The sequence below is a fragment of the Rhinolophus ferrumequinum genome, chromosome 12 (genome assembly GCF_004115265.2).
Source record: "Rhinolophus ferrumequinum isolate MPI-CBG mRhiFer1 chromosome 12, mRhiFer1_v1.p, whole genome shotgun sequence".
Classification (NCBI taxonomy): domain Eukaryota; kingdom Metazoa; phylum Chordata; class Mammalia; order Chiroptera; family Rhinolophidae; genus Rhinolophus; species Rhinolophus ferrumequinum.
The window spans coordinates 62,030,196-62,045,362 of NC_046295.1; the positions used below are offsets into that span (position 1 = coordinate 62,030,196).

A 15,167-nucleotide genomic window follows, 5' to 3' on the forward strand; every position below is an offset into this window, starting at 1 on the left:
TATTCAAAACAGCTTCTTTGGATTAAACTGTCATTGAGACAGTTGGGATTTTTGGTTTGACATTCCTCAAGAACATTACCAGTGGCAATGTCTCATTTTCAAATCATACTGCAATTAGAATTCTAGCAACTACCATGGCATTTATTAGTTGTCAAAAAGCTTCACAATCAGTTTCATGATCAGAAAATAAAGCAAGATTTCAGTATTGTTTTCTTTATAAAATTACTTTCTGAAAATATAAAGGATCATTTGCTTTCTAAAAATATCAGCTTTGCCACATGGTGTTCTGGAGATCTGACCTCAAAAGTTTCTCAAGTTTTACCATCCACGGAGTTTTTATCTGTCACTGCAACCCATCTGTTGTTTTCCATCTGAAGCTGAAAAGAGTTAAGACAATTAGTTTCTGCTTTACTCTCAAAATAAAAATTGCAAAATTAAATAATATATTCTTTAGCGTTGCCCTTTAAACTAGATTTTAAAATGTTTGAGTGTTAGGAAAACTGTCTCACCTTCTTCTGCAGCTTAAAGCAAAGTGAGAGAAGCTGGACCAAAATAGCCATCATGGATCTTGTCTTTGTAATACACTTATCAACCTATAATGACAAAAAGCAAAGAAATCAAATTCTTTTACAAGGAGTACTTCAAAATTCAGTAGTTTTATAACGAAAACAAGCCTACTGTTCCCTGGCATTCATTGTAACTGCAGATGATAAGTGATTCTTGCAGTCAAGGCATGAAAAATGGAAATAAATTGCTCTTCTGTGGTTATTAACATTTTATTTGAAGAAAATGGAGCTGGAAGCTAACCTGATAAAGAGGGTGTCAAAGTTTCTCAAGAGCTTACGGGAATAACCCACCCTTTTACCTTTAGAAACACTTGATTCTGCAAAGGTGCCTTAGTTATTGTCTGGAGCTGGTGACATAGAGGAATTAGCTTGTTTATTTCCAGGAGTAGCATAAGCTTGTCATCATCTTTCAGCTGAAATGTAATTTAGGAAGTTATAACAAATCCAACAAAACTCAATCTTTTAAACCTTAAATACCTTTATACCATAATAATATACCCCCAAAGTGGGTATTCATGACATCACCACCAACACCAGGCAGTAGGCCTGTGTTACCTGTTTTGAGAAAGCTTGTACACTTGAAGCAAGCTTCAAGCCCTCTTCAGCAAAAACCTGGTGGAAAGGAAAAACATTACTGCTTTAGATGGGTGTCTTCTGGATAGCTGGGAGGACATATACTCATGGGTAATTCTCACATAGAATTTTAAAACTGAAATGTAAAAAGTAAAAGCCTGTCATGGAACTCCTAAAATTTTTGTTGTGCCCAGGAAAACTCAACAGTTTAACTGTATTCAGAAGAAGTTTTCCCACACCTGGTGCAGAATCAATCCCTGGAGAGACTCCTCTGCAACGGGACACCTCCAATTACTCGGAGATCATACAGACCTATAACACTTAGCCATACCAATTGTGTCTGGGCTTCGGGGGGGATCCGAATCTCATTATATCCCCAATTAGAAAAAGACGAAGCTTAGACCATGGGCTCAAAAGGTTAGAATTTTCTTGTTTTCAGCTAAGCAAGATAAAATTTGTCACCCATACACATTCCTTAACCAGCCACTTGAGAGGACCGATTCAGATTGGGTTTTGACTATTTACCATGCATTACACAATTTAGTAGGGAGAACAGGATGATGGGGAAAAACAGTGATGAATTATGTTGGACACCTAAGAGAAGAATATTCAGGATGGTTACTTTTAAGTGGTATGTAGAATATTTTAGAGTGAGAGGTACCAGGGGAGTAAGAGAATGAAGAGAACAGGGCAAATTTGAAAGTGATTTGTGAAGAAAAATAACATGTCTTGGTAATAAATTAGATAAGAAGAAGAAGGACGCAATAATTTTAGGGTTAACCCTCTATCCAACAGCCTTAACACCTGTTGCTGTCATTGGATAAACTGATTTCAAGGCCAAATAGTCCTTTGCATCCTTCCCTATCCTTTAAAAGGGTAACCAATGAGTTTTACACTTAACTTCTAACCAAACGAATGACTCACTTACATATATGCTCCTTATCATTCGATGTTACTACTTTCCATTTTACACGTCTTCTCTTCCCTTCTAGCCTGAAAACCCCTTTGGGGCAAGATCCATGTCTGTCTCCTAAAGTAGCATGGTTTCAAAACCACCTTAAAGCTGATGACCTCCAAACCTCTCTCTCCATTCCTGAACTATCCTGACACCAGTCTTGTATATACTACTTAAGCAAAACAAAGGGCTTGATTTCTACCCTGTCAATCTGGTAGTGTCCCTCTGTGTTCCCCATCTCAGTACATGGCATTATCATGTATCCTGTTGGCCAATCCAAAAACTCTTTAAAGCAGAAGTCAGATCATGCCACGGCTCCTCAAAACTCTCAATGGGCTTTCCATCATATGTGAAAAGCAAAGTCAACGTTCTTTCTATGGCTAAAGGGATGTCATATGTTACTACTTTCCTTCTGGTCATTCCATGCCATCTACATTTGCCTCTTTATTGTTCTTCAGATACCCCCAGCCTACCCCCAGACCTCAGGACCTGGACACTTGTTCTGTCTGCCTGAAATAGTCAACCCCAAGATATCCATCCAGCTCATTCCCTCACTTCATTAATATCCCCACTCAAATGTTACCTCCTTAGAGACGTCTTTTCGGACCACCCCTCTATCACCCCTCTCTTCTTAGCCTACGTGATTTTATCTCTGAGTGCTTATACATGGGCATTATATACTTTTTATTGCTATCTCCTCCCACTACAATGTAAGCTCCGTGGGGGGAAGGACTTTGTTTTGTTCATTTTTCTCCAAAGAGCTCTTATCCTCAGGATCTGACACATAGTACAAACTCAATAAATATCTGTACAGTTTACGTCCATCATAGTTTGTAGACCATTCAGCAGACATCAGTTTAACAAGTAAGCTCACACAGGAAGGAGGTGAGTAGTGGATCTTCTGCAGTGAAATAACCCCTATGGTGTGGTGTGACTTGGAATGGATATGGGCCAGACTGAAAAGAATGGATCTAGAATTTATTCCCAGTGTTTTAAGAGAAAAAGTTGAAAGCAAAAAGACTAACACGAAAATCAGGGAAAATAAGGAATCTTGCAATCCATTTGCTAATCTAAAGCCTCTAACTAAAGGAGAATTAGAGACGGCATATGTGGAGTTCCCTTAAACACACAGGGGCAGAAGGCAGGTGTTAGGATATCTGTCTCTCCCTGAAGGCCCTAAATCATCAGGATTATGGAAGAAAAAAAAGGAAACTAACATGTACTGAGTACCCGCTAACGGTCTCAAGCCTATGACAGATGTTCTTTATGTGTTACCTAAAACTTATTATTGTATCTATTGACTATCAAAGCCCATTCTTTTTTATTCCTATTATATTTGTGTGGTGTTTTCCAATAAGATAACTAAAAAAGCTCTACAAAATGCTCCTGCAAGCCCTCCATTTTTCTACTACACTCTATAGTACATGTGTGTGCACAGGTAAGCACAAAAACACGATACAGTAAATCACTTAAAAACTAGTTATTACCCACTTTTATTCCTGAATTGAAGTAGTAGCATAAAATGGAAATAAAACATACCTCTAGTTGATTAATTATATCCTGGGAAGTTTTCAGTGGCCCCTCTCCCCTGAAATGAAATGAATTATTAAGGAGGTAAGAAAATAACTGCCTGGAAATTGATTTTACATTAAAGTTTTAGAGCATTTTATATATTAAAAGATCCCAAGTTTTGAAGAATATTGAATAGACTAATAATATTGTGCCTTTATTCTTAAAGCAAATTTAATGTTTATTACTTCTTAGGGTACTTTTAGAAATTCTAAGTAAACACTACATGTTAATTTTATAATGTAAAGAAATTTAAAACTGGCAAGTTATATTTAACTTTCGTTTTTCCTGTTTAACCTTTTTTCATTTTGCTTCATAAATTAAATATATGAGATCTGATAATATGTCTTAACCAAAAGGCCTTTGTTACATAACAGAAAGAGGGTGAGGCTGAAAATCAGGAAATTCTCATTTCTGATTCCAAATTCAACTCTGGCAGGAATTCAGTTGTCTTTGATGAGGCATGTCATTTACGTTTCAATTCTGAATCTATAAAATAATCTTAATAATATTTGTGTACCACTGTCATCACAAGATTAGGGAATATCAGATTGAAAACTACCAAGAAGAATTAAGATTTCTACAAATCGAAAGTAAATTACAACAAACAACAGAATGCATTAAAAAGAGCAGCAGACTAGGCATGAATCAGAAGATCTGAAATCTAATAGCAACTACCAGTTCTGCCTATTAATGGCTATGAGAGGTGAGTAAATTATTCCTGTTCTCTGATAAATTGTTGGGAGGATCACAGGACATTCTGAAGCAGAAACCACTTTCAAAACTATACGGTACTGGTAAAGTTGAAATTTTTTATAACTATAGGGCACTAGAAAATCTAAAATATATAAACTCTTAAGAAATATGAATAATTGTATGTTAATTATTAAGAAATGTATGTAAATTAGAAGACAACATTAACAATAGCCTGAGGAGATAGAAAACTGCCCAAGGAAAACTACAAAACTGGATACAGTTGAGGCCAACGGATGAGTCTCAGAAAGAAGCAACTAGATGATGTTGATAAACCACAGTCGTAAAGGAAGACAGAAAAAAATCGTTGGGAAACAAACGGGTATATTGACAATGTGGGCAGAAAACAAAGTCAGCTTGAGATTTTACCACAATTATATTACCAAGACTTGCCCAAATGGCACAAGGTGTTATCCATTACAGAAAATCCATTTTCTTTTCCTGAACTTCAGTGTCCCTGTCCAATAGCCATATTCTAGGAACAAGTCCCACTCCACAGAGCTTCAGTTTTTCCTGCCACTTATAATGCAGCCTCTCCTGCTTCCTCATCTCTGGGGGATGCACATCATCCCTTACCAAAATCCACTATTCTGACTCTGAAACAAAAAATGTTGACCGTATCATCCTGAAACATTCTGAAACAAGAAACAAGAAATAAAAGGGATAATTACAAACTTAAAAAAAAAAAATCTGATGAATCTTTTGTTTGGGAAGATTTAATGTATCTGACTACTTTCATTAAGTAATATGTATTTCTCCAGTTTTTTTAAAGATCTGATTTTTCTCACCATGGGATATTTAGCATGATTCCAGCTGAAAAGATCTTTGTTATTTCAGTTAAGCTGTGCACATTTTTTTTGTGAGTAAACAAAGGATTTCGATTTTACTTTCGTTTGTAGACTTGACTCATCAGATTATTAAAAGATTCAAACTAAGGAAGGAGGTCAGGGTTAGTGCTGGGAAGACTCAATCCCAGGAGAACATTGCTAAACACAGCTAAGAACAAAGGAAGGAAACGACCAAGGGGAAAGGTCACCAATGGTGGAAAATATGGTAAGATATTTACCAATGACTGCTAAACACAGAGGAGATTACTCAACTATCATTTCTCCTTCACCCTCCAGAAGAATTATCTATCTTGAAAAGGGAGAAGATTCATCAAGAGGGAATGACTGCTTCTTCCCCACTCCTCATCTTCCTTCCCTAGGAAGGAATCTTCACTAGCACAAGATCCCTCCCTTCTCTCTGCTTTGTCACTTATGCTACTCCATAGAAGAGGTGGACATTTGTTTATCTTTTCAGTCTTTCTGGTGACTTTGCGGCAATAAATTTGACATGGTAGCCCTCTTCTTTTTCTCGTGGAAGTAAAGCTGCCTTTGGGAAATACCTGCTCTTCCAGACATTTTAAGAGACACATTCTGTCCCCATGGAGTAGGGTTTCTTAATTCTAGAGATGATGTTTAAAATCCTACCTACCTGTGGGTATAAACTACATTATCTAATATTAACTTTATCAGTATAAATGTTACTGACCCCATCTGCCTATTCTTTTGCTTACTTTTTCATTTTCTTCAGAAGACGGGTGGGGGAAAGGGTACTGTTTATTGAACCCCAAGGTCCATACAGTTGTAGTGATCCTAACTACTTTAATTGAGCTTAAGGCCAAATGGATTACACTCCAGAACACTGCAACAATTTAGGTGTGAACCATTGCTAGTAACATTTTCAAGATCAAAATGAGTAGGAGAGGGGTCATAGCATTGGACATGTCAAGTATTTTCCAGGTTTTCAAAACTGAAAAAGATTCAGAGAATTAGTGAAAAGTTTGAAGTCATTCCTTGAGAAACATTCTAGAACAGATTATTGAGCAGATAACTGATAAGTATTTAGCAACATGGAATTACTGTACATAACATGACTATGTATCATATGTACAAATACATTACTGTACCATATGTACAGATTATTATAATGGAAGACTGTGGAGTGTGATCAACACTGAATTCAATAAGGCATTTGATCAAGTCTTGTAATGTGGACAAGACAATGAATGTAGGTCGGATAATAGTAAAGTTAGGGAAATTCTCTGCTACATAATGAATCCCAATTCCTGGAGATTTGGCACTGTATTGAGACAGGCCTAATGGCTCTACTCTTTGATCTGTGCCTAATCAATCACGTGTATAAAGATTTAAAAGGCATGTTTTCCAAACTTACTAGTGCTGGCTGGGAGAGATACTGATGGAAAAAAGCAGAATGCAAAATTATGAAAAGAATAGGATACAAACCTAGAAGAGGATCCCTCCTAAATCTAAATCCTAATTAAATGTCTTCTTATTGCATTCACTTAATTGTTGGAAGAACTACTCACAGGCATTTTACCATGTATATGAAACTGACTTTAACCTATCAATGATTTAACATGACACTTTCCTTTACGCTAGATACTATTAAACTGACTTAAAAAAAATCAAAATGTAACTACATTTACCTAGTAAATAAATACAGAGAATAGGCCACACCGGACATTTTCCGTCCATATCGAACAATCTCATTCTCCTGATTCTCCCACTTGTCGATCTCACAGTTGGCATCAGAGGTGAGCAAACCCAGCTTAAGTCCAAGCTTTGCTATCCTCGCTTTCTCCTATAAAATACGCATTTTAATCACAACAATTTTGTTATTACTGATGTAAAAAGAGGATTGGAAGTTAGACTATGCCAAAGAAAAGGGTCTTACCTCAGCGTCAGGTTTATCTGGCTTTAATGATTTCAGGTTTGCATTATTCTTCTGCAACAAGAAAAAGATTATATCTTATAAAAAGCAGTACAGTTCATTGTGAGGAAACACAACAGTCATAGAAAGCATACCAAAGCACCTGTAATAAAATTTTAATTTAAACCTCTTCAGCCCATACTTAAACTATATTAAACGGTTTAAGTAACTAATAAAATAACTAATTGCAAGTACTGTACTAGTATGTGAATTCAGCTTTGAACAGGTCATTAGAATTCTGGGGCCCGGGAAAGCACATCAGTATCCCATGAGGACGTAAAGATGTCGCAAGTTTTCTCAGAGTCCACTTATTATACCTCCAAACCTTCCTGGCCCTTCTGTTGAATTATATGTGAAATGATGTAATAAAATTAGCCACTATAGGTAGTTATCCATATGTTCCTAATATTATGACTCTGGAATTCAATTCCTTTAGCCAATTTTGCCCTTTCAGGCTCAATTTCAGCCCCCTAGTTTCACTAACACCCTGATTCCCAGTCCTCTACCCAGGTTGTACAGGAGACAATCCTTAGAATTTAGGGTTTAATATTTGAACCAACATGTTTGTTAGGCTTCTATTTTTGAAACAGCAAATTTGTTCCTATGTAAGCTATTTGGAACTCAGATTATACTTCCCCTAGGAAAGGAGAAAACATTGTACATTAGTCATGTTACCAGACTGGCCCACAAATGCCTATTTACTAGAAGAATAGAAACCACTACCAATAGCAATGTTTCTTTGAAAAACATTTTAAAAAGTTCTCTGGAGATGGCAGCCCAGGTTGGCCGTTTCTCTCACGCTGTGATCTGATGGGAGTTCCCCTAGTTGGGGCAGGAGTTCCAGAACAGCTGGGGCTAGTGAAGGTAAAGGGGCCATAATATGCAGGGATCCATTTTTTTTTTTTAAGGCAACATTTATTTAAACAACACAAACACACAGTCACAAAGTGTACGTGTACACAAAGTATAAGTTACAATAAAACAAAACATTCACATGCCTGCTTAGCTTAAGAAAAGATCATGACCAATACCTTTGAGGTATTATGTGTCCCTCTCTGTTTTTTGTTTCCCCTATTATTACCATGACTTGTTACTTGTTACCAGCTCTTGTCATCCATTTTTCTGTAGTACAGAACCACCTCAACATTCCTTTTTTTCCTATCCCATAGTTTATATTTGCCCATTTAACATAGACCTTTTGAGATTTTCTAATGCTGTTCACTATAGAGGAAATCGGAAAAGATGAAGGACAGAAAATATAGGGAAACTATAAAGTTACACACACACACACACACACACACACAAAAAAAAATACAAGCTGCCTCTTTTGTTCCTTAGAAAATAAATCGAGATTATCAGTGATCTCTTTGTCTGGCTCCTCCTTGTAAAGTCACATCATCTGTATCTTCTTCCTTTGTCTAGTAGATCATAAAGCAATCGGTAAGGGATTTAACAAAGTTAAGAATAGCCTCCGGGTTTTTAGGCTTTATTTTATTTAGAAGTTTACATTCCATCTTGTTCTTTAAATTTAGTTGTGTTTTCATTTTTATTTTTACTTTTAGAAATTATTATTTAAGTGTTTAATGAAGACAGAAAGGGAATTGCCTGAAAAGGTACAGAAACCATCTTATGTCAGAGGGGTAGTAGATGGGGGTAGGGGAGTTATCACTATGTGAGGGATATAAATGATAAATGTCTATTACATTGTTTTGTACACCTGAAACTAATAAAAATATAAAAAAGAAAGAAAAAAAAGAAACCATCTTACTAATGTAACCAAGCTTGCCATCTAGTGGACACTATTTTGAAATGCAGTCAGACACATCAGTTTCAGTTATATGAAGCTATTCATTTCAAGTCTCTAACTATAAATAGGAGGCACATTTTCATTGAGGTAGAAAACCTCATTAAGAAAGTTCTTAGCTTGTAGAAAATGATACCAACATGACCTTGTGAATTAGACCCAAGATATGAAGAACAAAAAGATGTCTGACTTCAGATTATGACTCCTTATAAATCATAAAATCTTCTACCTATTCCCTCAACTCCCAAAATCCAACACAAATAATCAGAATATGGGCTACATCTAGATTGCTGTTCAGAATAACAACTCTGAACAATTAGCATTGAATATCCTGTTTTTAGTAATGTCAGTTATTGGGGGGTTTAGCAATAGGCAGCAAGAGCATATTTGAATTCTGAATAAAGACATTCTGAAATGTACAAAACTCCTCTACTTACCATTGGCTTTGGAAGTGAAAGGTAGCCATACTTCTCTCCTACAAATAACATATATAACTTGAAACAAATTTTCTATATTCACATTTTAATTTTTAAAATACTATTACACAGGAATGTTAGTACATTAGTTTTTATAAATTTGTCTATTAATTACATATGATTCAGAAATAAAATTGTAATTTGATTGGTGAACATGAAGACTGTCTCTACTTCCTCCAACAAAATGGCAGAAAGGTAATATCTCACTGACATTTACTTATACTTACAACCAGTTGCATTCATGGTGAATTCTTTTGCAGCAGCCTGCCTCTAATGAAACCAGATTCTTTTATCAGTACCAGTTATTGGTGCTTGCTTCCTTTTTTGCACATACCGGACCAAATCACTTACAACTAACCTCATAATGTATTGTCCCAGTTGGAGAAGAAGACAACTCTAGTGTACAAGATAGGAAGATGAAATAAAGTAAATGACAGACTCTTGGCTGGGAATTAACACATGGCAGGAAGCACAACTACTACCGTGTTTCCCCGAAAATAAGACCTAACCGGAAAATAAGCCCTAGCATGATTTTTCAGGATGACATCCCCTGAACATAAGCCCTAATGCATCTTTTGGAGCAAAAATTAGTATAAGACTCCATCTTATTTTCGGGGAAACATGGTAAGGAAAGAAGAAAATGTGTAATGCCAACTTCATCCCTGCCCTTTCATCTTTCTGGCTTCTGGATCATATATAATCAGGTTACAATGGATGCTAGATTTTTTTAAAAGCTAGTTTGTTATATCTGGGATAAAAATTCAAGATAAGATTTGAACAGTAAATCCTTGATTTCAAGGAAAGCGTGCTCAGCTGTAAGCTATTAGGTGGAACCACATAAAATCGCAGATAACCACTTTGAAAAACAAAAACAGCAATTTCATACAGATCCATCTAATAAAAGGAAATATAATGTAAAAACACTAAAGCATGCCTTTTCTTATAGAATGACTATTACTTGAACAGGGCAAATCTGTTCATAACATATTTAAAATTTCATCTAGAACTGTGGTGTTGAATACGGAATCCACTAGCCACATGTGACAAATGACCAACTGAAACATGCCAGTCTGAACGGAGATGTGATGTAAAGGTAAAATACATACCGAATTTTGAAGACTTAATAAAAAGAAAAAAACGTAAAAGATGTCAACAATTTCTAAAGATTGACTATAAACTGAAATGATAATATTTTGGATATGTTGGGTTAAATAAAAATACTATTAAAATAAGTGCCACCTGTTTCTGTTTAAATTTTTCCTGTGCCTCCTACAAATTTTAAATTACACATTTCTATTGGACAGCGCTGATCTACAAGATGAATTGTCATTAAGTGTCAGCCTTAATGGTTCTTGGAAAGAGCTTTATGATTCCAATCATTTCTCTGTAATGTCATAATTGTAAGGGAATTTTGTTCATGGTTTTCTGGTCTCAGACTTGTGAGGGAAAAATAAAATTTTAAAGAGGAAGTGGTAATTCCCATGCCTTGTCTCCTAACCCTGATGTGAAAAGGGCCTGATTTCGCTGTGAGACGATTAATAGAAGACTGTCTTTGCATCACTCAGAACCTCAAAATCCACCATCGGTCTTAATTGAAAGTGTGAATCCTGTCCACACTACCCCTAAAAAGTGCCCTTCATAAGCCAGAGAAGAGGGCATAATTACTTCAGTATACTCAGCTTAGGTGAGCAAGCCATCAGCTACCCATGTGATCCTCTGCAGTGCCCATGACCCTGAAACGTTTGCATTTACTCTCCAAAAGGAAAGCAATCGCCGACTCTTTCAGTATCTCTTGTTTCTCCAAGGTACAAAGGCGTTAAAGAAACCAGGAGGTAAGGAGAAGTAAGTGCAATAAAAAGAGAGCCTTTGCATAACCTGGTTTGCTACCATTACCTTTCACCAATTCTTAATCACCTGACCGTTCCAATCCCTAGAGCCCACTTATAGGTACTTTGTTTTACTCCCTGTTCACATCCTTCAGTGACACTCAGAATACTTTACACATTTGAGGATAATTGCAAAATGGGTCATTCTTCAGATAGTTTTCCTCCAAATGCTATGCAGGCAAGGTTTCTCCTCTTTCCCCAATTCTAATATAAACCAAGTAAGTTGATAAAATGTCAAAAAAGATGAATCTGAATTATTTTATAATTTATTTTGTAGTTGTTTCTTCCATACAAGTCTAATTATTGCTATTGATTCTAAGCAGAGCAAGAATGTACTTACTCAATTATGTTTAGCTATTATATCAACTTAAAGAGGTAGTATAAACACATAATTTCTGTCTCTGACGAGAACATGTTATAAACATTAGAAGTAATTGGAAAAACAGGACTATTTGGGAAAAATATACTTGGTACAGATATTTGATTTATAGCATTATTTTCAAAGCACTAAATCCTTTGTTTACTACTCCCTAAATCAACACCACAGTTCTGCCATCCCTACTTCTGAGTTTACACCTCGAGATAAATTACTTTCACAATTAAGTTCAAAAGGCCCTCTTGTTTTATGAGGGTACCAAAATGATTTGTTATGAAAACCTAATTAAGAAGTACTGCTCTCATTTTCAATATCCAGAGCCTTTCTGCATCTCTACAGAATAAAACCAATTCCCCAAGGACATATAAGCCTCATTATTTCACTGAAGATATGCTACACTATTCCCTATTAGAAGTTCTCATAATTAGCTTCTTTTTTGGTTCTGGAGGGGCTCTAGAAAGCATGGTCAATCAGAAAAAATTTGTGTCTCGAGACCCACTTAAAATGAATCCCTAACCACTGAAGGATAGGCAGATTATTAGCTAACCTCTGGAGTAGGACTGCAATATTCTAATCTAAACCCAGTTGTCAACCTCATACCTTCCCATCCTTCTACATTCAATTAATCATCAAATCCTACCAACATTACTTGTAATATTCTTTTTATGTCAGTCCTCGTATCTCCATTTCTACTGTCATCGCCCCATCTATCTCTGGATGGATGACTCCCTCGTTCGACTCCTACGCCTCCCAAATAAGCTTGTGTTTATCAACAGGCATGTTCCTCTTCCTGTTCCCCCCATTTCAGTGAACAGCAACCCATTCATCCCATCTGCCAAGTGATAAATTACGTGCAGAGCCGTGAAACAGGGCGACCACATGCACTCTTAAAACCTGAAGCTTAGTCATATTAAGTCTAAGATGGTTCCAACAGAACAAAGGAAATTCAGCTTCCTTAAATTAAAGGAGGGATACGCTCTGAGAGAAGGCTTCTTTTTGACATTCGTCTGAAATAACCTCAAATTCTAAATGCCGATGCCCACTCATTACTATGGGAAAGTGGAGGTTTTTTTTTTAACCTGGTCCCTTCCCAGACCATGGCCTCCCTGGAGGTTTGAGCGAAAAGACAAAAAGGCCAGATGACAAGTATTGATTTCTGCGTTCCTTAAACAAACTCAAGAGGCCCTACTATAAAAATCTGAGTGTCTCAGATAAGGAAGATGAGGATCGAGCTCTCAGGTTGACTTCAAGTATGAGAACACTGAAGGCTCTTTCTCATTGTTTAGCATGTTGTTTGCCACTTAATTGATTGGCTAAATGATACTTGCAAACATATCTGATAATTTGAGAGTCAAGACATGCAGAGAAGTAAGGTGGCTAGATTACAGCAAAGGCTTTTAAGTAATGGTTATAACATAAGTTATAAGAGTAGCACAGCGAAATCAGGACCTGAAAAATACACTCTGTCCTTCATATGGAAAGCAGTGGGTACAAGGTAACAGGCAGGTTTATCAAAACCATACAGTACAAGAAGAGCAACACTCTGACACTGGGGTCATTCCAATTCATAATGGCTAACCCAGAGTCGGACTCCTTTGTGGAAAAAGCTCTTCTTGTGAGCATGATGATAAAAGTCAGGATAAAGCAAGGCAGTACAAGAAATCAACCAACTCTATCTCAGTTAACCCCACATAAGGATGCCTTCTGAACAGTGAGGTTCTGTACCATGTAAACAATGGGTGTCCCATTAATTGAATATAGCAGAGTTTCCCTCCTAAAAAAGGATTTCTGTTCAGCCCTAAGAAGGTTAAGGTAACCCTGGTGGGTTTTTTTTTTTTCTTTTTTTTTTTTTTGGTAACCCTGATTTTTTTTTTAGGGTAAGTTACACAAACCTAAAGAAGAGATCATGTACATAATATCCAGCTTGAAAGTAAAAGAAACTACAGTGAGCACGTCATCCAAAAGTACATATAGGATTTTCCTGTTTCAACTCTGGTCTATCCATAGTGGATGCTGGTGGCAAGAAACACTAGGAGGCCACTAGGAGGCCACATTTCCTAAACAAGTCTTTACGGCTAAGTGATCATTCTTCTTTACAGGTGGATTAATTGTATCACTTTACCTTTTAATATATGTGAAACTTGCCTCACATAAAAACCCATGTAACTGCAAGTACTTTATCAAAGCATCAAAATGATACGCCATTCAGACGAGCTATCACAGAAATCTTTAAATGTAGAAGCATGATAAACTTTTATTATACTTTACAAATTACATTATATCTACAAAGTCTACCATTCCCTGATGTTTAAGCATATCAGCAATTATCCTAAATGGATATTTTTTAAAAATATGAAATGTTTAAAGGTTCATATTCAGTATAAATAAATGTGTAATTTGATGTTATTGTGACTTTAAATGCCATCTTAGTTTTTAAAACAGAAGCATGCTTGACACTAACAGAAGCCATTTGAAGAGAAAAAAATATATAAAAGCACATGAACAATAGAACAGACAGTACAATGGGAAATAAACGAAATTCCAAGTTGATATTAAAATAAAAAGTAAAAACAATGCCTTCCTGTACGTTATAGGGTGCTATTCTACATGTTGTAGAAATACCAATGAACTTACCCACCATAGGAAATATTCCAAGATTATGTAGTCATCAAGGAAAGACATTCCATCCAAGTGGAAGGAAAGCAATTCGAAAATCAAATAACTACATTCATTTCATTATGAAATTAGTATAATCAAACCAGATAATTACTGCATTGCAAAAGAACCTTTGTACTAAAACTAAACAACAATTTAGAAGAAATATAAAATGATTTAATTTCAATAGGAAAACTAGAATGTTAATATTAATTCAAAGAAATCTAATACACTGTTATACAACAAATTTTACTACTTAAATACTAAAATAAAGAACAAATATTATTTTCGTAATTTTTTGTGGAAGATTACTATAAAAATAACTCAGTTGGGTTATGACAAGATAATTGATGACAGAGATTAAAAAACATATAGACTTACTTTAAAATAATAATATATCTCAATATATGGACAATTTCTCACCTCGTCTTCCTTCAAACACATCGTTGATTTCTTTCAGCAATGTTGACATGTCACTGATTTGGGATTCCCAAGCTTCACAAAATACATCTAGGTTTTCTTTAGCAATTTTACTAGATGGATGCAATGTCAATGTTTCAGCAGCAGAAATTATCTAAAGAAACACAATATAAACAGGTGTGAATTTCAAAATCTTAGCTCTCAGAATCTCACTGGAGACCAAACTTAAGTCTATACTGTTCAAATCAACTCAACCAACAACTACGAAATAATTTCCACACATAAGCCCTATGTTGGGCAATGTGGGGATACACGGTAGAACAAAATTTACTGTTTCTTATAATCTTATCTACAGATAA

At 35.8% G+C, this 15,167-nt stretch overlaps 1 protein-coding gene across 1 annotated transcript in view; it reads right to left on the bottom strand.

The window, feature by feature from the left end:
- Nucleotides 1–120: 120 nt before the first annotated feature.
- Nucleotides 121–15,167, bottom strand: part of CTNNAL1 (catenin alpha like 1) — a 59,645-nt gene continuing 44,598 nt past the window's right edge. Inside the window, exons 11-19 of the mRNA XM_033122132.1 lie at nucleotides 14,812–14,962; nucleotides 9,433–9,470; nucleotides 7,156–7,206; nucleotides 6,908–7,062; nucleotides 3,634–3,682; nucleotides 1,122–1,178; nucleotides 866–979; nucleotides 510–593; nucleotides 121–377 (exon numbers count right to left, since the gene is read on the bottom strand). Coding sequence (XP_032978023.1) covers nucleotides 312–377; nucleotides 510–593; nucleotides 866–979; nucleotides 1,122–1,178; nucleotides 3,634–3,682; nucleotides 6,908–7,062; nucleotides 7,156–7,206; nucleotides 9,433–9,470; nucleotides 14,812–14,962 — 765 coding nt within the window. The 3' untranslated portion in view covers nucleotides 121–311. The remainder of the gene's footprint in view (nucleotides 378–509; nucleotides 594–865; nucleotides 980–1,121; nucleotides 1,179–3,633; nucleotides 3,683–6,907; nucleotides 7,063–7,155; nucleotides 7,207–9,432; nucleotides 9,471–14,811; nucleotides 14,963–15,167) is intronic.